Here is a 24761-nt window from a genome sequence, read left to right as displayed (position 1 = left end):
AGAAAACTGTGCATAATACATGCGCGTAAAGTGTCATCCCAGATTAGCCTGTGCAGTCCGCACACGGTTATCAGGGACAACACTTTCCGCCTAAATTGGATTTATGCTAAGAAGATACTTCATTTTTACGAAAAATGTCATACAAGCGGAAAGTGTCGTCCCTGATTACCGTGTGCGGACTGCACAGGCTAATCTGGGACGACATTTTACGCACAAGCATTATGCCCAGTTTTCTCAGAGCACGACCCGTGTAATCACACCGTGCTGTTTCAGGACACCAACATGTTGTTTGTCGGGGGTCTGATTGTCGCAGCCGCTATCGAGCACTGGAACATCCACAAGAGAATCGCGCTCCGGATCCTCATGTTCGTGGGAGCGGAAACGAAATGGTAAATTGAGCGTTTTCATAAAAACTGTTTATTGTACTACGTGAAGGTCGCGCAATGTGCGTGGGGGACATTAACCAAACGTTAAATTGAACTCAATTCACGAGCAAAGAATTAATTGCTCGTGGCATTCACGACTGAATAGATTTCACTATTAATATGCGTTAAATACATTGAGTTACGCCCCGATTCAACATTTGCAGGAAACGAAATCAAACGATAAACATGTATACTTATTATCGTCTGTTTAACAGACGCGTTGCACGTTAGACACCCTCCTGATATTAGATTGAGCAAAAACTAAATAAAAAAGATCAATATAAATCATAACCATTTACAATAAGTTGTTAACACATCCATGATGATATGCACGGATGTATTGAAGGATCTTTTAAAATGGGGACATTTGATAGCCCTTGATTGCATTCGAACCTCAGTCCACCCTGTCGTAGAGAATACGGCTTACTTTTAGCGCTCGTGAGGTCACAGACTCGATCCACACAATCACTGCGTTCTTATAATCTCGGTTAACGACACTATGTAATGGTCTCCCCACTCGATCCACACAATCACTGCGTTCTTATAATCTCGGTTAACGACACTATGTAATGGTCTCCCCACTCGATCCACACAATCACTGCGTTCTTATAATCTCGGTTAACGACACTATGCAATGGACTGAATTTAGATTACGCATAACAGCCTAAATTGCTCGATGTTTATGCACCTTAAAGTTGTGTTCCGCTTATGTTCCATTTACTTAATGTTTCGTTATGGAAACCGCCGTTTGAGCTCTAATCATCCAATCCATCGTTTCGTTTTTTGTTGTTTTGCAGTTGAACTTCGTAAAGCATGTGACCGCATATATAACAAATATAAGAACACTGATCACTATTGAATTATTGCTTTATGCTATATTTTAAACATTAAATGAAAGTGTTTTTTCTTTACACAAATTCACGTATTGAATTACTATTTTCTATGATATTTCAAATCGTTTTGCAACTTATCTTACTTTGTATATGACCGATACTTAACGAATGTCGAAAACTCAAAATGAACTATCAAAATAATATAAAGGTAAGGATCAGTAACAAAAGTTTCGGTAAATCGGGCTAGTTGAAACAAATATTTTGAGAAAATTAAGCCTAACTACTATCACATTTTACATGTTTGTTTGTTAATGTTTGGAATGCAATTTAATGTGCGTATTTATTATACCATATATGTAGGTCATACATCGCTGTACATTTCTAAGTTAAGTTTCAAACTGGAAATCATAATTGCGGATAATTCAACGCTATGCAAACAATTGGATTAAAAATACACTTAAACTGGGTTTAATCATTCCATCCATCTAATACCTTCAATACCTTCCATGCATTTTCAGGAGATCACATTGGCCAAAAACGACTAAGGCAACGCAAAGGAATGATAATTAACAGTTAAATATATTTTGCTTTTAATAAGATATCAGTAAAAAAAGTAAATAATGTCACCACTCGACAACAGAAGAAATGTGTTTGTTTATGACATGGTGAACATTTCTCAATCCAAATACAAGAGAGGAAACACAGTGGATAAAAATCAAGGGCAGTAACAAAATAGAAAAGGCAGTCCTAAACTAAAAACTGTCCTGAATTTATGTTTGCGATAATCTGTGCTACATTTGAGAATATTGGCAAAATTAACAACACAGACAGTTATGTATATTAATAAATAAATATAACTAACGATTTCTGAATATATTTATTGAAGACAGAAGCAATCTAGGTATTTTTTAATTAATACCGAAAAGGAGGAATTTTCGTTCTTCCAAAAAAAATAATTCGTGCCATAGCAACCATAATTTTTGACGTAGGAACAAAATTAAATGCCGTGCATAATGTCCATATTGCCATCTATCTATATTTTAAGTTTCATGAAAAAATATTAAGAACTTTGAAAGTTAACGCAGGATCAAGAAAAGTGTGCCAGACTCACAGACTCACGGACTGACGGACTGACGGACACACAGGGCTCATACCATAAGTCCCCTCCGGTGAAACAGGTAGGAGACAATTAAAACGCAGGAAACGAATATGGCACATAAAATGTAGAGTATTTATATGTCTTATATGCTCACGGAAAGGAATATGTCCAAAGCAAAAAAGTGGATACAGGTAAACGACACTGGCAACGAAAACGTGATATTGTTTAATCAGTTTTGGACGAAAAATACATTTTAAAACAGTCACAATTTTTTGTCTGCTGTTTAGTCAACCCATAACAAGAACTAGATATGTATATTGCACGGGGCAGTACTGGAGATCATTTATATGATCGATACATCTTAAATGATTATGTTGTTAATGAAAAGCAGGTGATAAGTAGTTGATTGGGGTAATGGTGTTTATAATGATGACGATCATAACTGTATTCATGATGATGATTCTGTTGATAATATTAACTTTAATTCAATGTTTTTACAGTCCATAATGTAATTGGCATACGTATATATTTACATTTGACTGTCAATTTTAACAAATATGTCATGTAAGCCAAAAGTGATTTCTACATTCAAGGCTCAGTAAGGTCGATTTCTTACTGTTGACGTGTCAGTAAAAAAGCTGGATCTTTGAATTTTGTGACCAAGTCTGTTAAGGTGTGCAGAGTAACTAGGGCCTACACACTTTGCCATTCAGCTGATTACATTCTGGCTATTAAAATGTGTTCATTGAAAACCTAGTCTAGAATATGCAAGAATGGATCTAGGCTAGTCATAACGCCACTGCTATTTTGCACATTTTGATCAAGTCCTTTTTTTAAATAAATGTATTTCTGTCTTCAGTCCAGTATACGAAAGAACAAAATCTGACGCTGATTCAAACATCTTTTTACAAGCCAGTACTGGTAATGCTTGGTAAGGTCGGTTTCGAACTTTTCGAGAATGACGGTAATACACTAAGGCTTATATAAACAATAATGCAGTCGCACCACTAAGGGCACAAAAGTCTGACTTGTGACTTGGTACTTATGACTCTGTACTTGTGACTTCCTTCTTCTGACTTGGTACTTGTGACTTCCTTCTTCTGACTTTGTACTCGTGACTAGTGACTTCCTTCTGCTGACTTGGTTTTGTGACTAATTACCTCGTACTTGTGTTCTGATTTCTGACAGCCGACTTGTGACTTCCAACACTTAAAGGTGATCTTTTCCTTTTTCTTCTTCTGACTTGGTACTTGTGACTAATTATCTCGTACTTGTGTTCTGATTTCTGACAGCCGACTTGTGACTTCCAACACTTAAAGGTGATCTTTACCTTTTATGTTAAAACCTCTATTGAAAATGCAGGGCATCAATACATAAATGCAGAACATCGACCACCACGAAGCTCTTAATGTATCATACAATGCGACTGAATGAATTGAACAACTTAATTCTCTAGCCTAAGGGCATATTAAGTATAAAGCGCCTCAAAGGACCTTAAAATCAATGCAAAACAAATTATTTTGATGGTACTCATTCCACCGGTGCAATTGTTCACTAGCAAATTTAACATAGATATAAAAAAAAGCTTTGGATATGAAACACCCGTCAAATTGTTAGCATACGAAACATTTTCCTTTTGTTACTTTTTTCCTCGTGATGATGGTACATGTAATATCATTCTCTGCTGAACTTAAACAGTAACTTCCTGAATAGCTTCTCTGAATTAAGATACTGCCATTGGAGATGGTACGCAAACTAGGACAAAATTTTCCAAGTGTTATATTTCTGCTTCCTCATGACAAGCGTAGCCAGTCTACCATGAGCCACAGTGCATTTGAGTATAATAGCCAGTGCCCGCGTCAGCGTGGCACTTCGATTTATACAGTCTCTCTTAACTTTGATACTCACATTCATCGGGTAGATTCATATAGTTGTTGTGTGTTAATAAATAATTGCAATAGTAACGTAGACTTGTTATTATCAACACATCAACGTAACAGTCCAAAAGGAGCAAATGTTTTATAGTATTTTAGTTTTAAATGTTAATACACCTTGTTTTCTTTGTTTTCTTTAATTATAATGATATTAAAAAGGATAATGTCAACAATTGTATATTTTAGGAATATGATATTTTCATAGCACGAGACATTTAATCAAATATAATTTGTAAAACAACCATAAAATTAAGCTTAACAGAGTAATCTACACTTTCTAAGAGGTTTAAGGGGCCATGATGGGTAACCAATGGGAAAAATCTTAAAACAATATATTGAGGGATTTGAAATAATTGAAAAATGTTTAGGTAGTACGCAAAGCTGGACATATTTTCTTATAGGGATCTTTTCACGTTTTGGTAAATTGACAAAATTGAAAAAAGTTGTTTCAGATTCGCAAATTTTCGTTTTTGTTATGATATTTGTGAGGAAACAGTAATACTGAACATTTACCATGCTCTAATATAGCCATTATATGCATCTTTTGACGATTTTAAAACCTAAAAATTATAAAGCGTTGCAACGCGAAACGATTGAATAATTTGGAGTTCTGTTTTTGTCGTTAAATTTTGTGAAACTACGATGATTGCTTATATAAGGTATAAAATATGTTAAGTATGTGTACTCGGCGGAATAGCTCAGTAGGCTAAAGCGTTTTCACTTCAGGACTCTGGCAGAACTCCAGGGGTCACTGGTTCGAAACCTGCTCCGGGCAATGTTCTTTTCCTTTTTCTAATTTTATTCTTGATTTTTTTACTGGAGCTTTTACGTGCCAATGTTTACATTTATCAATATAAAGCATTTAATGAATAAGTTAAAAAATGCCAAAATCTGTGAAAAGGCCCCTTTAAGAATAAAAAGGTCATAATTCTAATAAAATGCATGACAGAGTTACCTTCTCTTGCCGATGAAAAGGGTTCATTATTATCAGCAAGCGTGAAATATCTAAAGTGACTTAGAAAACATCTTCGTAGGTACACAAACTTAGACAGAGCATAATGCCAATGTCAGCACCTATGTGAGAGAAAAAGCTCTCCTTATTTTTGAAAAGTCAAGGTACAAATTTACAAGATTTTACATAAAGGATGGTTAACAAAATGGTTTTACAAAAGTTCAACATGACAATTTCTTTTCAAAACTGTTAGCATTTATTTTTAAAGTGATATAAAACATTTAAAAAAAAGATTCATCTTTTATATAAGAACATTCAAACAAAACAACAACAAAATGGTTAACAAAATGCTTTTTCAAATGTTTAAAATGACAATTTATTTTTAAAAATGTTAGCGTTTATTTTAAAAGTGATATAATAATATTCAAACAAAGGTTTATCTTTGATATAAAATCATTCAAACAAAGATTTATCTATCAAGACATATAAACTGTAATTCCTAACCAGAAAATTTTCCTGCTAAAACCATCTATCGCTCCGTGTATACAAAATCCAAACGGCTTCAACTTATCATAACCATCTACATGCCAAATGTTGTTTAGCCCTTTTGCACAATAGAAACGTCTTTTAAGTCGATCTGCTTTTCTCATTTCAACACCGTTTGAATATATTGCCTTTATTATTTCCATAACATCTTTTTGGCTTACATTCGTATTATGATTAACCTTCAGCCGGCGCCATATCGTCCGATAGCCGACAGACTGTCCGCTTTAATGCATTTCCATGCTAATTACTTGAAAAACATTTTTTAAGTGCGCCTGACAGATGTACACCTCGACGTTCCAGGTTCATCTTCTTCAAGATTCATTTCAGTTTACGTAGTGACAATAAAATCCATGCTTAAGAAGCAAAAATCAAAGAATGTCACTGCATTTGAAACCTTGTTTGAAATATCCTTCAATGAGTGTTGCTTTTTCATTATTCGGAGACGACAAAGGCAGATAGGCTGGGACCACACCAACTGTTGTCTCCAACAGAGTGCACAGAAAACAACATAACTCGAAATTCATACTCTCGCACAACCGTCTTCACTCGCTCGCCGTCTTCAAGAGCGGTTTAATATAAAAATTTCACAACTAAGAAGTCACAAGACACAAGTCCTAACTCGCAAGTCAAAACTCACAAGTCAATAGTTAGAAGTCAAAATGGCTCTCCAGCGCTTCCATAGATTATGCTTCCGGCGAAAAACAAACACGTTGAGATCAATATTAACATTTCTGTATAATATGAATGTACTATAAAATAAATATTTCTTACGATGAGTCATATATTCTGGTAAATATTCAGTAAGTATGGTGGTTACTATAAAAATGTATAATGAATAAGTGAGATTCTTATAGCAATGATGATTTTCGTGTTATTTTCCATTTGTCCGATTATTCTAATTGTGTGAAATTATAGATTATTAAGTACATGTTTGCTTGTAGTGATTGGCAATTAGCAAATAGTCAATTTGATAACTAGAGTAACCTGCCCTTGTGTCGGACGGGTTAACGGAATAAGTCTGCAATAAAAGCTTTGTGATCAAAGCCGGGACTCAACTTGTGCAGGCTTTTACTGTAAAATCATACGAAATCCTATTTTACAAATAATTATTTGATTCCCAGCTAATGTTCATTGACAAAATGTTGATTAATAATACCCACTGAATTTGCCCATGAATCGGACGCATTTAACACGGACACAGATTTGTATTTTGCATTTATTTGGTTATCCCTTCCCTCTATTTATAATCAAAGCGCTGAAGGCACTGAAGTTGTTCGCTTTTGCATGATCTTAGACGCAAAAAACAACAACTCATTTTGTCAAAATTATGTTATAGCTGTTTTAATTGCAAGTTTAAATGAACACAAGCGATTCAAATTTATAAAGAGTGTGTCTTAACACCGGTCGAGATGTGTGTGCACTGTTTATCATCCTATTTATGTTATAGAGATAACTTGGACAAAAAAACAACATGTCCCTTTTTTGACGTTCTGATGCATAAAAAGTATGATGAAATCGGTATAATGAGAACCAAATATAAACGAACATTTGAAATCACCATCATATTAAATGAATATTGTTGGAATATCGAATACCTATCGCAGTAAGAATATGATTTCATGACAGAAAGTTCGTGCCAACAACTTTTGATTTTTGACACCATATACAAATTTAAAATATACAATAAGATAATTGATGAAAAAAAATCAAAAAAAAAATCGGCGAGCAATACTTTTTACTCACGAATTAGGTAATCATAAAAACAGCCCTGTCGATCCGTACTTTGTTGTTGATGCATTTCTTGTACCCTAGCATTTCACACGTTGTCAATCAGTTTCTGACCTTAACATCAGTTTAGAAGGTCATAATATACTAAATTGTTTCCCTATATAATTCAATGTAAAAGCGACAACTTTAAGCGAAAATAAATGCAACATTTTGCACATAGAGACCCCCATAACCATACCTTTCTTAAAGTCCATTCTAGGCGAAATCGATTTATGCAATAAAAAGATATGTCATGTTCAAACCAAGAAAGAACTTGACACGAATCAAAATCGACTGTTTTTGCAACATTTTTCGGCCGTTTCTTAGTGGAATGTAACCTTCGTCAGTGCAATGCTTTACTATAGTCTTAGAGTTTTTCATATTTCAGGGATTCAGCAGTGAACACCTATTCATGCCCTACCCTTATCTCCGAAAGATAAAACCCGAACAATAGTTTGAAGTGTAAAACATGCCTTCCTGTCAACTATGATATTTTTTTAGAGAGTACAACTATGATATTTTTTTTAGAGAGTACAAATATGATTTTTTTTTAGAGAGTACAGCCCTATATGAAACGATTATTTAGTATACTGTTACCTAGAACACTAATGCGCTTTCACGGCGTAGCTGTTTTACCCAGCTTGACCTTTACATAACGCCAGCAGACACGAATGAATTGATTCAAATATTTCATAGGCTGATTCGAGTGAAATCTTCTGAACTTTGGCTGCATCACTGTGTCTGTGCACATCGTGAAGGATGCAGCACTATTCAGTGTAGGGAATTCCGGACTACTCTCTGCATGTTCAAACAAAACACATTGTGGCCTAGTTACAATTACGCGTTAAAATCCATCTCACATAATTTCAGGGTCTGTACTCGGTTACTCAATCGTCAGGGGAAGAAATAATTGACTATCGGTAAACACAGTTTTGTTTCCAAGATGACAAAACAAACACTACCGAAATAATATAGTGTCACGCTAAGAGGAAAATAGTTTATTTATATAACCACAAATGTTTGCCGTACTCTGTCAGCACGTCTAGAAATCGTTCCTGAACGCCTGGATGGGCTACCGTTATTTTCCACTTTGCTATATTTGCTATTTTGAATTCAATATTATATCGAAAAGCATTGTGCTGAAATGTGCAATTAACAATTCGCAATGATATTTTAAAACAACCCCCGTCATGCGAAAATAGGTCTTATGCCATATGCGCGCATCGTATCTATAGCCCACCCAGCCAGCGCATCTCTCAGTCTGGTCAGAAAATACATAATGAGATCATAACACCTAACTTATTTTATAGTGGACAACAACGCCTCTGACCAGACTGCGCAAATGCACTGGTTGGGCTTGAGCTACGCTGGCCGAAACGCCATGAGACCCATTTTCGCATGACGCGCCTATTAAAGTGTGACTTTAATGTGTCAAAATCAAATATGAACAAACGATATATTTCGATGGTGAAGAAATACACTCATAATAAGCCATGTAAGGACACATATGATATTTAATCCCGTAGTATAATTTTTATCTACTTACACTAATGTGTGGTTTGACTATAACAACACACATTTCATGCGGTGAATATGTGACTTACAAGTGAAAAAAATTAACACACTAGTGAAACTTTTGTATTGAATTTAATTATTTAGAAACGCAAATTTCAAATTTTATTCAAAAGTAAGCATTTATGCCGACTACCTTTTTAAAAGATATTTCTTGTTATATTGAGTTTTTTTATTCGGTTTCAGCGATTATGAAGCATTTTTGTTGTTGTCTATAGTAGACCTGTAGTTGTTGGTGAACTCATGTTCAACGTTATATAAATTGATAACTGTGAATATAAACAAGATTAACCTTATAATATTGTGTTGTTATCACCCGTGCAATCTTGAATACATGAGCTATCGCTGCTACTTTTTGAGAACAAAAGAACGTTTCCAAAATTTAATTTAACCCCGCTGTAGTAGCAGGCCCTATCAACGAAGTTACGCAACAGACGCGTGATAGTGTATTGGACTCTCGATATCCCTCTATACTTGTCGATCAGCAGTAGTTTTATTTTCCCGCATCTATTAATAGCTTCAGATTATGAATAACCTGTGCTGAGTAAAAATACAACGTGATTAAGACGCAGCAAATAGTGGACTATTTTAATCATTCATTAACATTCTCTTCCACGAAACGTATAATACGAATATTGTTTATTGGTTCTTTTCTATATACGCTCCGTTCGAAAAAATATTCCATTTAACACGATATTCACATTATGTTTGCATTAGTTAATGAATAAAGTTGAACAACTGAAGCATCTGGCATAAATTATACAACTCTTTCTCGGTGGGATGCGGTGTTATTAGTTTTATCGTAGCTAAGAAAACTGGCTTGAAAACGCGTGGTATAAACCCAAGTTGTTCGCAAGCGAACAACTAAAAATGAAAATTGCACAGTAAAAGTCCTGTGTTGATTTTATAAGTTTATTCTTTTGTCAACATGTTGACGATAATAAGTTATAAAATGAGGGACAAATGACATGGTCACTTAAAGTGTCTATCCGAACTTAACAAGAACGGAACAATTTGTAGCACTGGGGTGGCAAAGAAGAGTATAAACATAAATGATAAAACATGATATGATTCTTGTTATTTGTGAGCTATGGGATTCTTTATAGATTGATTCATGTTAATTGGGAATGTATTTGTGGATACTTCTCATCCGTATTCCTCTGCCAGTACATAAACTCATGTTCGACTTATGGGCGAGTATCATTTGCCTCAAGGGCTTATTGAGTTTGGTTATGTTTTCAATATAAAGTCATTTGTGAATGCTGTGTGACGTATCTGACAAAAATGCCGACGGTATTAAGATAATCGATAATTAAAAATTCAGAATTTTCCGTCACCAGAAGTTATCAATACTGTAACGTATCCAAAATCATCGTGAGTTAATATTTGATAAAATTTTATTTCGAAATTTTAATGATTTTGAGTATAGAGGGTAAAGTATTAGTTATAACGTCACAAATCATGCTGAACAAAAATGATCTTTGAAAAATACAAAGATTAAAATATCCGACTCAAGGGCGAAATCGACTAAAGGGCAAGTGACCCTAATGCATACCAGTTGTTTGTTAATAACGTGTGTTGAACAAAAAGCCATCACAGACAACTAAAAATCATTTAAGAAATGGCATATTATTACATTTCTATCAGTTTTTGTTTCGTTTTAGACTCTCAAAGAACAAATTGATCATTTTTTTTATATTTTGAAATATAACGTTTAATTTTGCTACTTCAGTGATGATAAGATGAATATAAATGAGAGCAAAACCTTATTTGCAATCTAAGGAATACGATACTCATTCTTTGCAGTTATAGATAATTATTTCATTGTTTTATACTCTAGTTATAATACAAAAAATACTCGACATAATGAATTTATCCGGATAGCACTACAAAAATAGACTTAAACTGTTCGCTATGTGATTGAAAACTTGTGTTTCTTGCCGTTTTACTAAATTAAATTGATATATCTTATAAAAAGTGTGTGTCTAAAAACCAAGAATTATGTTATGAATGTGTCTTAATTAACTACTGTGTTACTTAAATATATTGGAAATTATATTGCCGTTTTTTAGACATGTACCACTGAAAACAATTGTGAGCGGGTTTGAGATTGAACCAGGTTCGTCTAGGTGAGGAGCGGATGTTAAAACCACAACTTTCTGGTAAGGTTGAAATTATGAACTTGGTAAGCATGCAAACATCGGAATTGTAAATGATTGATTCGGTTTCCCATACGTGGTAATTGCACAGCACCAAGAGTTATAAATAGCTGAAAAACGTCTTGAAACGTCTTGGTTGTCTGGTTAGTGCGTTGATTAGTAGATACGCTACTTTTCTAGGTGACCTGGATCAGATTTTGGAAATAAATATCAGCATAACTAAAACATATTTGTTTAAGACGCCTATATATCTTAATGTGTAGACCTATCACAATTCTACGTTAACCGATAGCCTTATGGTCAATGCGCAAAGCCTATGTGTAAATGATGGCTGGTAGAGACGTAAATTTGGTTTTTATGTATTTATTTTCATAATAAGTCCCAACCAATGTTTCACCGTCGAAGACCATATAGGTTTTTGTGCCATACTCTTGCACGTTCACAACAAGTTACTGTATTTGCATCTGTATATTAAAACAGGGACTTCATGCACAATCCGTTTCACAAAAACCAAATGCCATGTCTCTGTCTCTAAAATATTAAAATAGAGGAGCACCATCACATATAATAACATCTAGATTAAATCAGAAGTACTACGTTTTGTACTAAAAGTACGGTATAATATACATTTTATCCTTTCCAAAAGCGTCGAACATAAACCCATTAACTGATTTTCTTTACCAACGAATAACCGTGTTTTGTTTTCTGTAATGAGAGTTATTTTCCTTCAACAGATATTGTACCGTATAAGCTTAAATTTGATTATTCTTGGAGGGCTTTAAATGACTCTGGTCAACCAGTTGTTTAACTTGTTTCCGTAATGTAATAGCCGCTTCTTGCAAATCTTTAATATGATGGAGATCGTTTACTTCTGGTGTTGAGGGCTCTTCTGTTATCCTTTAGTGTTGAACTGGTCTACGGAATTGACGCCATACATAAAGTGATGCTAGCGTGATCGGCACAACAGGCACAGCAACCGCGCATATAACTGCCATACCAAATGCAAGTGTGGATCCAGCAGTCGTGGTAAACGTAGCAGCTGCTATACCGGCTCCTATTGACGCAGGTCCAGCTCCGCCGACACTAATTGATGCCGCTGCAACCCCTGCTATAGCCGCGACTGCAGCCGCAACGGCGCCAATCGTTTTGTTCGAAGACGCCGGTTCAATCGTTGCAACAGAAAGAACATGCTCTATGCGGGTTCGAACATCACCCGTGAGATGGTGCAAGTGTCTGCCACATTAAGCATATGTTGTAATTTTAAAGAGTCGCGGGCCTCAAGCTTTAGATCGCTGCAGCTCTTGAACATAGTGTTAAGGTTTAATAGCGCATCTATAACGTTCTGTTCATGTCTGTTGCAGAAACCCCTAATGCATCTGTTTTCAACTGAAATATATACATATACAATAAGTTGAATAAATTGTATTATTAGACTTTATGTAAGCCGCCTCGGGATAAAACGTAGCTTGACTGTTCCCTGGTGGTCTAAAGTAAAATATGTTTAAGTTGCACAGAAGAAGATGTCCAAATGACTCTAAAGTTTTGAAAAGACAATACACAACTAAGTGGTTTGCAAAGACAAAACACAACTAAGTGGTTTGCAAAGACAAAACACAACTAAGTGGTTTGCAAAAACAAAACACAACTAAGTGGTTTACAAAGAAAAACACAACTAAGTGGTTTGCAAAGACAAACACAACTAAGTGGTTTGCAAAGATAAAACACAACAAAGTGGTTTGCAAAGACAAAACACAAGTGACCGATTATGTATTATTAATCATTTGTTGAAAGAAACTGCCAATACAGGTTTTTGGTAAAGAACGTTTGTTTAATTTGACAACTTTGATATTTTTGAGACGTGAAAGGTGCGTGGAGTGGTAAGCTTGAATTACATTACGGGCCTGTCAGATCAAGGTACTTAATAATCCAATATTTAAATGGTTAAGAGAAAATAACTTTTATTCCGTTTTTTTTTGCTGAATTTCTTATGGAGGTGATAATCACAGGCAGTCCTTTAGCGACGATACCAGTAATTCAACGTAATTCTTTTGAACTTTTCCATCACTAATTACAGTTTGAGTTATGCTAGGCCCTCGAAAATTTCTAGTTGATGCGCGTTAAATATACACCTTATTCATCTTGATCTGGGTGTTTTCAGCAATAAACACCTTAATTTTCCAATTTCCTAACATATAAACCATATATAATAATAATCGCCGCTAAACCATTTTTGCAAAGTGTGTTTACAATTGGAATCTTTAAATTATTTGAAAACACAAAATGTATACACGTTCTATTGATGTTTGCGTCTTTACCTTAAGTAGTTTTTGGCTTGTCTCAGTAAATTTAGAATGATTCTTTACGTATACTGAATCATTTAGGATGTCCACAAGGGTGTCAATAAAATGGCCCATCTCGTCATCAGCTATCGTTATAGTAGGGGAATGTCTTAGCGTTTTGCACTTGTCCCTAACCTAAAAAGATCAATTGATTAATTTTCTTTCAATTAAGTTTCAGAAAATAGAATATTGAGAAAAAGTATATAATTATGAACCATTGTTATAAAATGATAAACACCGTACTTAATGTTAAATAAGACCAGAAAGAGAGACATTATTTAAGCATGGAAAATGTCCCTGAACAATAATAAAAATTCATTAAAGCACGAAAAGAGAACATTAATCATCGCCATCTTATTGAAAAGATATTACTTTTGTACATATATTGGCAGATTTGCTTTGGTCGTCTTTGAAGTATTTCTGGAATTTGATACAGTTGATAATTATATTCACGATGCCGTTAAAATCGGTGTCATGAGCCGTGTTCACATTCCCATAACCATCTGGGGGCATGTAACATTTAGCGATCGACCACGCGATTGTGCACCATTGGGTTGCGTCCGTATTTTTCCAGGAAGGTCCTTTAAAACGATGATTGTCGATGATCGATTTGCATACACTATCACACATGCCGTTCGTTGGACATCTTCTGTTACTGAGAGCGACACTGTTGTGAAATTTACAGCCTCTGTGTTTTGTTTTGCACACGTTCTTTGTAGGGCATTGTATAACATTAGGAGTCATGCATTTGTAACATACTGTGCCATGTTGCTGAAGCGTAGTGCCTTGAGCATGTTGTAGTATCTGAATACGAACGATTCAATCTCTGCCTCAACAACATCAGTTGGAACATCCTTAGCAAGGCTTTGTGCAAAATGGCATTTCATCCAGTTTCGATATTCAGTGCTAGTAAAAACGTCTTGAAAATTGGCCATATCCAAATTGTCAAGCCTTCAATTTTGGTTTGCTAGCGTCTGCAATTACAAACAAAATACAATTGTTATAAAAAGAATGGATTTTAAACAAACAAGCAAATTCGTTGAATTGATATCCCTCGCCAAATAAATGCTTCTGGACACAAAGTGTTCTCGATGGATTCAAAATGTGTGATTTTGACCTTTGTGTGTGACTTTGACCATGACCCTAGCAACCCGGATCTTATATTTGACACTCAGCTAGATGATGAAGAACAATTGTGGACAGTTATTCCTGAATCACTTGATGCATAATTAAGGAATGACTAAATAATGAATAATTGATCTTTGACCTCAAATGTGTGGCCTTTACCTTAGCCCCTAGGATTATGGGTGTTGAATGTGAAGCACCCCCAGAAGATTGAAAACAGCTATGACAAGTTTCATGGCTCTGGCTCTGGCTCATGTGTTAATGGAGATAAAGCTCTAAGCTTAAATTAAAAAGCATTTTTTCAAGTTACAAATTGCCATAAATCCGTTATTAACAGATGGTGTACAGTGTCATTTGGCGTGCATCATCCTCTTATCCAAATATATACTCATACCAAGTGTCAATAAAATCCGCCAAAGCACTTACAAGATATGGCTCCGGACAAAAAAGTGCCGGACGGACAACGCAAAAACAATATCCTTCCTCATATGGCGGGGGATAATAAACGCGAATCATCGTTTCAACACGTTTCAATACATATATATATAAATAATGTTATTGTAAAAAAATCTTGGAATATTCGAATCTTTTTAGCGTATATGCGTGGGATGTACGAAATATATTTTTCGTTTCGTTGTTAAGCCAGTATCATTGAATTACGAAGTTACATTTTAAATTAATTGTTGTGTCTCCAAAGGAAATTCAATATACTATGAGTGTTAACGAATCAACATCAACAGCCCGCACGTACTAACACATCCAACCATAAACACACGCACGCACACGCACATTCACGCACACATACATAGAGCGAATAAACTAGGATATTGTTTGGAATATGAATATTGGCCATTAGTATGATCCGTTCAAAGTTTTTGTATAGAGTTTCCACACAAATGTAAGATGCAAAAAAATACTCATTAACATAAACGAAATCAATGAAGGATGCGTAGAGTAAAAGTAAAACGTTTGCAAGGTTGTTAAAATGGTTTATTCGTCAAAATAGACACGCATCAAAACGATATTATTCTTTTAATGAATTATATTTATCAACAAGCATCGTTTTATTGATGAATCAGAAGATGAAAAAAAGGCCTACACCAATTTCTTACCACACTTCAGTTGCGTTATCGAAATTCCGTTCAGATATAATAATTAATATGTTAAAAGGCGATACTAGTCCCCGTGACGTCACTTTATATAAATTTCACTCAGAGCTGATACAAAGATTCCAATCTATTTGGCTGCTCGTAGCTAAAAATATACCGTGTTAAAAGTCTCCATTTAATATCTCCCTTTGGCTAACCGGGCTGAAAATACAGGCGGCTTCTTGTGGAAAAAAAACGAAAACGACGCCATTGTGTAAGTCAGTTCCAACTCACCTCACTTAAAGACAGTTATGCACGTTTCTATTTAAGGTGCGCGATCGAGTATATATACGACAGCCAAAACCAATGTACTCACCATTTCGCTGACTGTCACGTATCCATACGAGAAAATGACGGCGTTGGGTGGCGTTGCCACGGGTAACATAAAGGCAAAAGAACAGGCTATGGCTGTGGGGAACATCAGATAGATTGGACTCTGCTTCAGATTGATGGCCTTGAAAGGAAGAAGTAACATCTTGAGTGTGTGGGTGTTTGTTTTCCTCAACATCTAACAATGGATATTTCAAATATGACACATATGACGATCGAATAATAAGCTGACAGTTTTTGCACATACATGTATAAAAAATATTGTTTGTGGGCAATATGGTTTAGCAATCTTTCTGTTCGCATACCTGAAGACTGAATAATGATAGTTTATAATTAATATTTGTAAAACAAGAATTTGTGAATATACTGTCTCACACAAAACGTACCAAATTTGCGACTATCGGCATCATTAGGGTGCACGTGGCGGTGTTGCTGGTCATTTCCGTTAGAGCGGCCACGATGTAGCAAAGCACCAGGTTCAGCACCCAGGGGTCGAGATAATCAAGTACGGCCAGCTTCTCCCCTACCCAGGCGGACATGCCGGTCTTCTTTTCACATATTTATTATACGTTTATGATAGATTTGTCCTTTGTATCTATGTATTCTTAAAATTGGGCTTCAGTGCTTGGTGCAAAAGTTGTCTTATGAAGATATTCTATAAGCGGATACGTTATGAATATATTAACATTTTCACTGATTGTATTAGAGCATTCAAACGGTTTGCCAAGACGAACAGGATACACGTGTTTAATGGATTGTTTCAAACGTAACTGTTTTCCTTTTTTAAAGCTTGTTTAAATGCTGGAGCATTATGCTTTTTTATAATCGATTATTTAAGATGAAAAACAAAACAAATAAATCATATTAACAAAATTGTCCAAAGTAATACACTTTTTATCCATAAAAAGGGATGCTTAATCGATAGCATCATCATCAGGACTATCATCGTTTATTGTGCTCGTAACGTTTTCAATATTAATCAGGATTGAATGCATTCTGATTAACTTATTATGCACTATCTCGAAGAAATGTTACCAATATAAACGTTTACAATACATGTGTAACCGTTTTCTAAACAAATGCACTTTACCGTGGCGGCCTTGGCCATAGCGAACCCGCCCCCTAGCAGAAATACCACGCCCCACGGGACCTTCTCTGCAGCCACCTTCCAGGAAATAAGGGGCTTTAAGGGTTCCCTTGTACCTGCGGATAAACATATGCCATTTAAGAAAAATATATCGTCCGTTTAAAGACAGAAATAATAATCTTAAAGCCCACGAAACTTTCTATGCAACCATTTGGATGGAAAGTAGGGGCATGAGGGATTTCCTTGTAGCTCTGATAAAGGTATTCAATTACAAATATGTTTCTTTGTTTAAGAGACATAGATTTATGACTACGCCTAATCGAACATTCTCAGCAGCCGCAATCGAATAGATTAGATGTTTCACATGTTCCATTTTTCTTCTTCTTCTCGATCGCCCCTTGGAGTCCGGAGGCAAAGATGGAAAGGGTGGTTCACAGTCTTAACCGTGGTTGTTCAGTTGTGAACAAGCACTTAACGATGGTGTTCATTTCCGTCCGGTTGACTTTTTTTTCTCTTGCTTTTCTTCCACAACGTGTTTTGTCTGGCTTATAATTTCCGTGCATGGTGAAGTAAGAGAGAATCCTCAGAGTACAATTCTAAACCAGAAACAAGTCTTTGAATTCTTTGCTGCTGGTGGTATTTGCAGCACATTGACCAAGGATTCGATCAAAGCTCTGTAGTATGTGCTACGGGGGCATGTTGGTATTGCCTCTGGCTGCCTAAAACCGTCTCTAAAGCTTGAGAATACATTACGTTAATAGGGTGGTCTAAGTAAACAAATCGTACGAATTTGCAACACTTACTACGGAGAGATAGTTTGCTCATGAACATAGGTACTACATGTAATAAGTCTTCGTTAATTATATACTATAAAATGCATCTATAACATAAAAATTAAAGTTTAGTTTATGCCTCGTCAAAGAAACGTTTGTTTGTTAATAATTAGATATTAACAGTATATTCATTATACATTTTTATAAATAAAAGTCTATAGAAAGTATAATAAAATAGTTGTTAGTAATAGATATTAATTACACGGTGTTATGCTTATATCGAGCTTATTTATTTTGTTAGATTTTTCAAAATAGTTTTCAATTCGTTTTTGAGATTAGCAGGAAGGTCTTCAAACAACCTTTCATCAATGGGACGTATGTAGTGGTTTTAATATTAAAATCTAAACTTTTAAAACCAACTTTATTCATTACACAGACAAAAACACAATTCATGAATACTTATTTTTGCACTTTAAAATTGACCCCAGCATTTTTCTCTTTGACTCCTCCAAATTTTAGTCCAGGGGTCATTGACTCCTGGCTTTTAAAATCTATTGAAATCCCTGTCTTTAAGATGCAAATTAAACAAAATAAAATAGTTACCTGTTGGTCTCCAACAAAAGATTTTCGGAATTTGAAGGAAACACAAAAAGAAGAGTTGCAACAAATATGGCGGGGACTCCGTCTGCAACAAAGCTGAAACATAAAATTAATCGAAACTTTAAACATAATAATTATCGACTGTTTCATGTTGTCATTCATTTATTCAATCATGATTACATTTCACTTCATCCATTTATCCATTCATCCGTTCATCCATTCATATATTAAGTCCTTAATTCATTAATTATTATTTTATTTCATTAATTACGAATTCATTCATTTATTCAGTCCTTAATTAATTAATTCATTCATTCAAACCATTCATTCATTCATTAAGTCCTTCATTTATTAATTCATTAATTTATTTATTAATGTCTTAAAGTGGGTTTGCACGATTTTTATATGTGTTAAATTGTAATATATTGATAAAAATATGTTACAATAACACAAAATAGGCAATAAATATTATACATTGAAGGCGAATTTAATAAAATGCAGCAAAGACAAATTAGCGCCGTTTTCCTACAATAACCGAAGCATTCGTCTTTTTATTAGGATCGGAGTTAGTGTTCGTGTGTCGTATAAATACATATCGTTGCAGGAAATTAAAATGATTCGCAAAACAAAATTGTGTCTTTGTGTCGTATGAACGAATCTGCACTAAAACTAAATTTAGACTCACATCGTACATGCAGGGTATACAGTCTGGCGAATTCGACTGTACAGACATTTTCAATTTCAGAAGTAAATATCTGGCTTATTTCGCATTTTTCGACACATGTTTTTCTTAACTTTTATTTTAATTTATATTGAACAATATTTATAATAAGTTATTTGTACTCATTTTATACAAATTCATAAATATTGGACAAAATCGTGCATACCCACTTTAAATCATTAATTAGTGTATTTATCCAGTCATTCATTCATTATTTTCGTCCTTCATTAATTCATTCATGTATCCATTCATTCATTTTTTTCATGTATTATCATTCATTCATCCATCCATCCATGCATCCATCCATGCATCCATCCATGCATCCATCCATGCATCCATCCATGCATCCATCCATGCATCCATCCATCCATCCATCCGTCCATCCATCCATCCATCCATCCATCCATCCATCCATCCATCCATCCATCCATCCATCCATCCATCCATCCATCTATCCATCCATCCATCCATCCATCCATCCATCCATCCAGACATTCATTCATTCATTCATTCATTCATTCATTTATTCAATTATTCTTTCATTGATTGATTCATTCATTCATCATTTATTCATTCAATCATTCTATCATCCAATCCATCCATCCATCCATCCATTCAATCATCATTCAATAGTTCAGTAATGTATCCTTTTATTGAATCACACATTTACACACTATAGTTAAATGAGAAGCTAAGTTTCTTCTTATGTTTTCGCTGGAAATGGTTTGGCTTAATCGTTTATTTATTAAGCCATGTGCTTTGCTTTATAATTTTTAAGAAGTACCATTCGTTACAACATATTATTTTGCTGAACACGCGATCTTTGAGATATACTTTAATTTTAAGAGTTTCATATTGTATACATGGAGTTCTTTTACAGTAAGCTGAAGGAATTATGTCAGGAAAACAGGCTTTTTCCCGAGTATATTGTCAAATACAAAAGAATATATTTACAGAATAAAACAAAAAAGATTCAAACCCTTTTTTGAAGATGTGACCCCAACCGTATTCACCTCCGAGATCACGAGTAACCCACAACACGACAAGCAGGACGAAATGCACGGAAACGGCAGCCTGGCTGAACCTGGATTGAATTGCAAGAGACACGTTGGTTCAAACCTGTATATTATGTTTATTGCAACACAGAAATCCGTAGGCGTATTGAGGAAGTGTAATGTCTGGTTGTTTGTTTGCTTGCAAGATCAAGTGTTTAGGAAAATGCCTTAAAAAGATCCCTCACAGAGGTTGTTCCAAACTATTTTTTTGTATCAATATCTATGTGGCGTTCTTAAGAATTTTCAGATAACAATAAAGTACTTATGGTTAATTACACTTTTTTTATAAAAAAAAATGTTAAGAAATAGTTGGACACTTATCATAATGGAATACAATTGTTATCGATAGTTATGTCGAAATAACACAAAGTATCTTTTTTCTTAAAAGATACTTGTAAAACTTAAATATTATACTGATGTTTCGCTGCAATCTTTAAACGACTCTTGAAGTATAAACGGGCCTTTTTTAGATAATAAATTAAATATCTATCCGATGATTTTGAAACGCGTGATTTATTAAACCCATGCAACTTGTATTATATTAAGACGGTTCATTCCTACATTTTGAGCTTTTCAGTCGCTACTTGTTGCATTGTGCATGTTTAGATTGGCTTCCTGCTACATCTTTTTAGCGTTATGGTTAGGTTTATATCATTAACCTATATATTATTTATTTATATATTATAACATTTTAAGTGTTGTAATTGTTTAACTTTCCTTTTATTAGCTATCTGTTCTTTGACTCTGACCGATTGCGTAATATTTTTTATGATGATAATAGGTCGTCATAACGTCTTACTAGTTACACCAACTTTAAAAGTTATTAATCATATTTTGCCTACAATTACGAGTTTTTGCGTCTTAAAACATTATTACATCTCAATCTCAAGACTGTTTGTGGGTTAAAAGTTTCACCGAGAAGGTTTTGCGATATTAGTCATTGGGCTTGTTTTATTTACGACAAATTAAAACAGATTTTCTTGAAGGCAAAATGCAACGCGGTTACGTTGGGTACTTCTTTAGTTAAGCAATTAAAAGGATTTCCAGCGTTTTATGAAGGGAAAGACCGCCAATATAATTCATCACCAGAAATGTTGCATGTGTTGAATATTCAGCTCATTTGTTTAACAGAGAATTTTTGAAATGCAACATTTTAATATCTGTTTTGGACGATTGTTAAGTGTACAATGTTGTAGGTTCCGATTCTACAAAATGTTCAAATGTTTAAAAACAAACATGCAACTTATTAAACTACAGATCTGAAAAAGAAGATAATGCATATATAAAGTCTACATCTTCATATACCTTATATTGTAGTCATAATAATAAATAAAAGATAATAGATCAATCTGAAAGTAAGTTGACAAACTACATAAGCATGTTGAATATTTGCTAAGTTGTACGATCGGTTTTAGTAATCTGCTACAAATCAGCATCTTAAAATACAATACAATGTACTATACAATTGTACAGAATACAAGTTGACAAATCACAATTCAACATTTTACAACGCCTTTTCAAGTCAACCGGTGTTAGGGTGCAAATTATCATTAGTAGTTGCCACAGGTGTTGGGCGCGTGACCAAGTCACTTAAACACTATCAATATGTCATAAAACAACATTTTTTCATCATTTTGACAAAAGAAATTCTGATATAATATATAAATATCTAAGGTGGGTATCTCTTGACACAGGAAAATTACCTACATCAACATTTTAAGCCATTAAGTGCCTAAATGGCGGTCGATTTTCGTAAACTATGTACCATTTTGTTGGGAAAGGTTTGTTGACGAAAAATGACCACGAACGGCTTCTTGCAAACATTTATCGAACTCGTAGAAATACTAGGTCGGCTCTCGTCTGACCGAACGTTCAGTGCCGATTTTTACATGAGTAAAACTATCGAAATATCCCAGCTACCGAACATAATCCGTATTAGTACAATAAACAAATAGGTGTTTAAAAACGAACAACACAGATTTGTTTTTTTGTCCACACCAAACACTAATATATTAATCGTTATTTGTGAATGTTTATTTCAATCGTGTACGATGATCCGTTCTTCACCTTACGCTATTTATCCAACTATTGGTTCCGCGCCTCAGAATAACCGAATACCTGAAACCGAGAACCGTATTTACATTGAGCGTCTGATCGACATGGGCCTGGACACGAAATTGCCGGAAACTAATTCCCGATTTACATATTATATATATTATATCAGAAAAAAATGTTTGGTCAAAATGATGAAAAATGTTTTTTTATGACATATTGAAAGTGTTAAATTGACTTGGCCACGCGCCCAACACCTGTGCACCAGAAGAATCATTGTTTACATTTACAATGTTTCCCTGCCCGTAATCGAGGCATTGGTTCCTGGCTAAGACGAAAAATAATTTTGGCGCTTCCACGGCGTATAGATTACAGACTTTATAACTGTGCAAATATCAACTTGTAACATTGCAAGATGTAAAGATACGCGATGACTAATCTAGACGTGTTTAAATGCTCATAGTGGAAATCGGCGATTCGTTAAAGTTACTGTTGCAAATTTGTGTCCTTTGGCATTCACCTTTGATAAGAAGCGTTAGAGTTGTGACAAAGTTTTGTGCGTGGTGTATTCGATTTAATAATAAAAGTAAATGTATATTTTACATTTTGGACATTTAATTGTTTATTCATTGAACAGTTTTAATTGGACAATGGACAATATGAACATTTGAGATGTCTCCACCTTTAAAATTAGCATTGTTGAAAATTGAAACATTAAATTTCAAACATTGCTTATTAAAACTGATATTATTTGACATGTACGTATAATCTATAATTGCAACATGGAACATATTAGCTGAATACTCAACACGTGTAGCATTTCTGGTGATAAATAATATTGGCGGTCTTTCCCTTCCATACGTTTCACATGTTTTTCATTCTTAGTTATAATAAATAGATGAATATCAATATGATTTAAACCTAATTTTCGTTATCACTAATCTGTTTAATTTGATCGTTAATAATGCAGGACACCTTATACAACATACGTGATAGGTCCAAGCTTCTCATACTGCGCGCGGATGGCGACCTTCACCCTCGCAGCACCAGCTTTGTTGGTGCTCTGACAACAATCTCTGTTGGATACATACGCGAATACAGGTAATATCAATACTTCTCTTTAATGTAAAGCTTGAAGAGTTAAGTGTACCTCGGAAAACATATTAAAGACGCTCAATTCGATTGAAAGGAAATCCTCACTAACTAACCATCGTACCAACAACACACTAACAAGAGCATGACCGAGATTGCGACTTAAGTATTCCATTATTCAACTTGCGTTTGCATTAGGTTCATTTTGTTTATCCCGTATCCATACCAGAAGTAATTAAATATATAATGTTAATTACAACTAGTGTTATAAAGACAAAGAGATAGATATACAATAACTTGATCAACTATTTTAAAATTGATAACATACGTCAAACTGTATGGTTCATTGTTATCAATAGGTATCATAGCATTCTGAACTTGGTTCAATTCTACTATTTCCTGGGTATACGTGCATCTGTTTCAGAATTTACGACGAGTTTTGAAAGACAATATATTGTCAATATAGAAAACTAGGTCTGTGCCGTTGATAGGCGCTGTTTGGATTGTCACAGCGCCTTGTCGATCGTAGTTTACGAGGATTGTCAAGCATACTCACCGGCCTCTGATGAAGAATATGTACATCCAGAACCAGACAACCGCGGTCAACACAAAAGACAGAGGGGCGCCGAATGCCAACCACGTTGCGAAGTTTAGAGGTGAATTCTTGATACCATACTCACCCAATATCCTGTAACGATATCATGGTGTATACGTATTGTTTTAGTATTTTATTTCAAACATTTAACAAAGGAAGTTTCATTTGCATTTTACTTAATATTAAATTCCAGGTTAATACCTTAACTGTTATATTTCAAACAAGTGACATTATATAGCTCCATTGAGTTATATTTGTTATTAGGTTTGAGAAAATAACATCTTTTGAGTTATTTGCTAATAACGTTTATACTATCCATGTGACCCCGGTGGTGTGGTACAAGTTTTGACACAGGGTCATCATTTGACAACAAAAGCTGATGGGGGCCACTAAATTTATATTACACACCATTGAGTATGTTACAACGTTATGTAAACCCGAGAAGGACAATGTCAACCGATGCATAAGCTCATATTAACGTAATCATTTCGAGGCTTCATCCTGTAAAAAATGGTGAAGAAAATGACGAACGTATACAATACGTTCGTAAACTTTAT

At 34.7% G+C, this 24761-nt stretch overlaps 1 protein-coding gene across 1 annotated transcript in view; it reads left to right on the top strand.

Moving 5' to 3' along the window:
* LOC127840562 (Na(+)/citrate cotransporter-like) overlaps positions 1–24761 on the top strand; it is a 51000-nt gene that overhangs the window by 2967 nt on the left and 23272 nt on the right. Inside the window, exon 3 of the mRNA XM_052368973.1 lies at positions 274–389. Within this exon, the coding sequence (XP_052224933.1) occupies positions 274–389 (116 nt within the window). The remainder of the gene's footprint in view (positions 1–273; positions 390–24761) is intronic.

Source organism: Dreissena polymorpha, chromosome 8 (genome assembly GCF_020536995.1).
Source record: "Dreissena polymorpha isolate Duluth1 chromosome 8, UMN_Dpol_1.0, whole genome shotgun sequence".
In the NCBI taxonomy this organism is placed as follows: domain Eukaryota; kingdom Metazoa; phylum Mollusca; class Bivalvia; order Myida; family Dreissenidae; genus Dreissena; species Dreissena polymorpha.
Note: the sequence above shows the minus strand (reverse complement) of the source record. Positions and strands in the feature narration are given on the sequence as shown.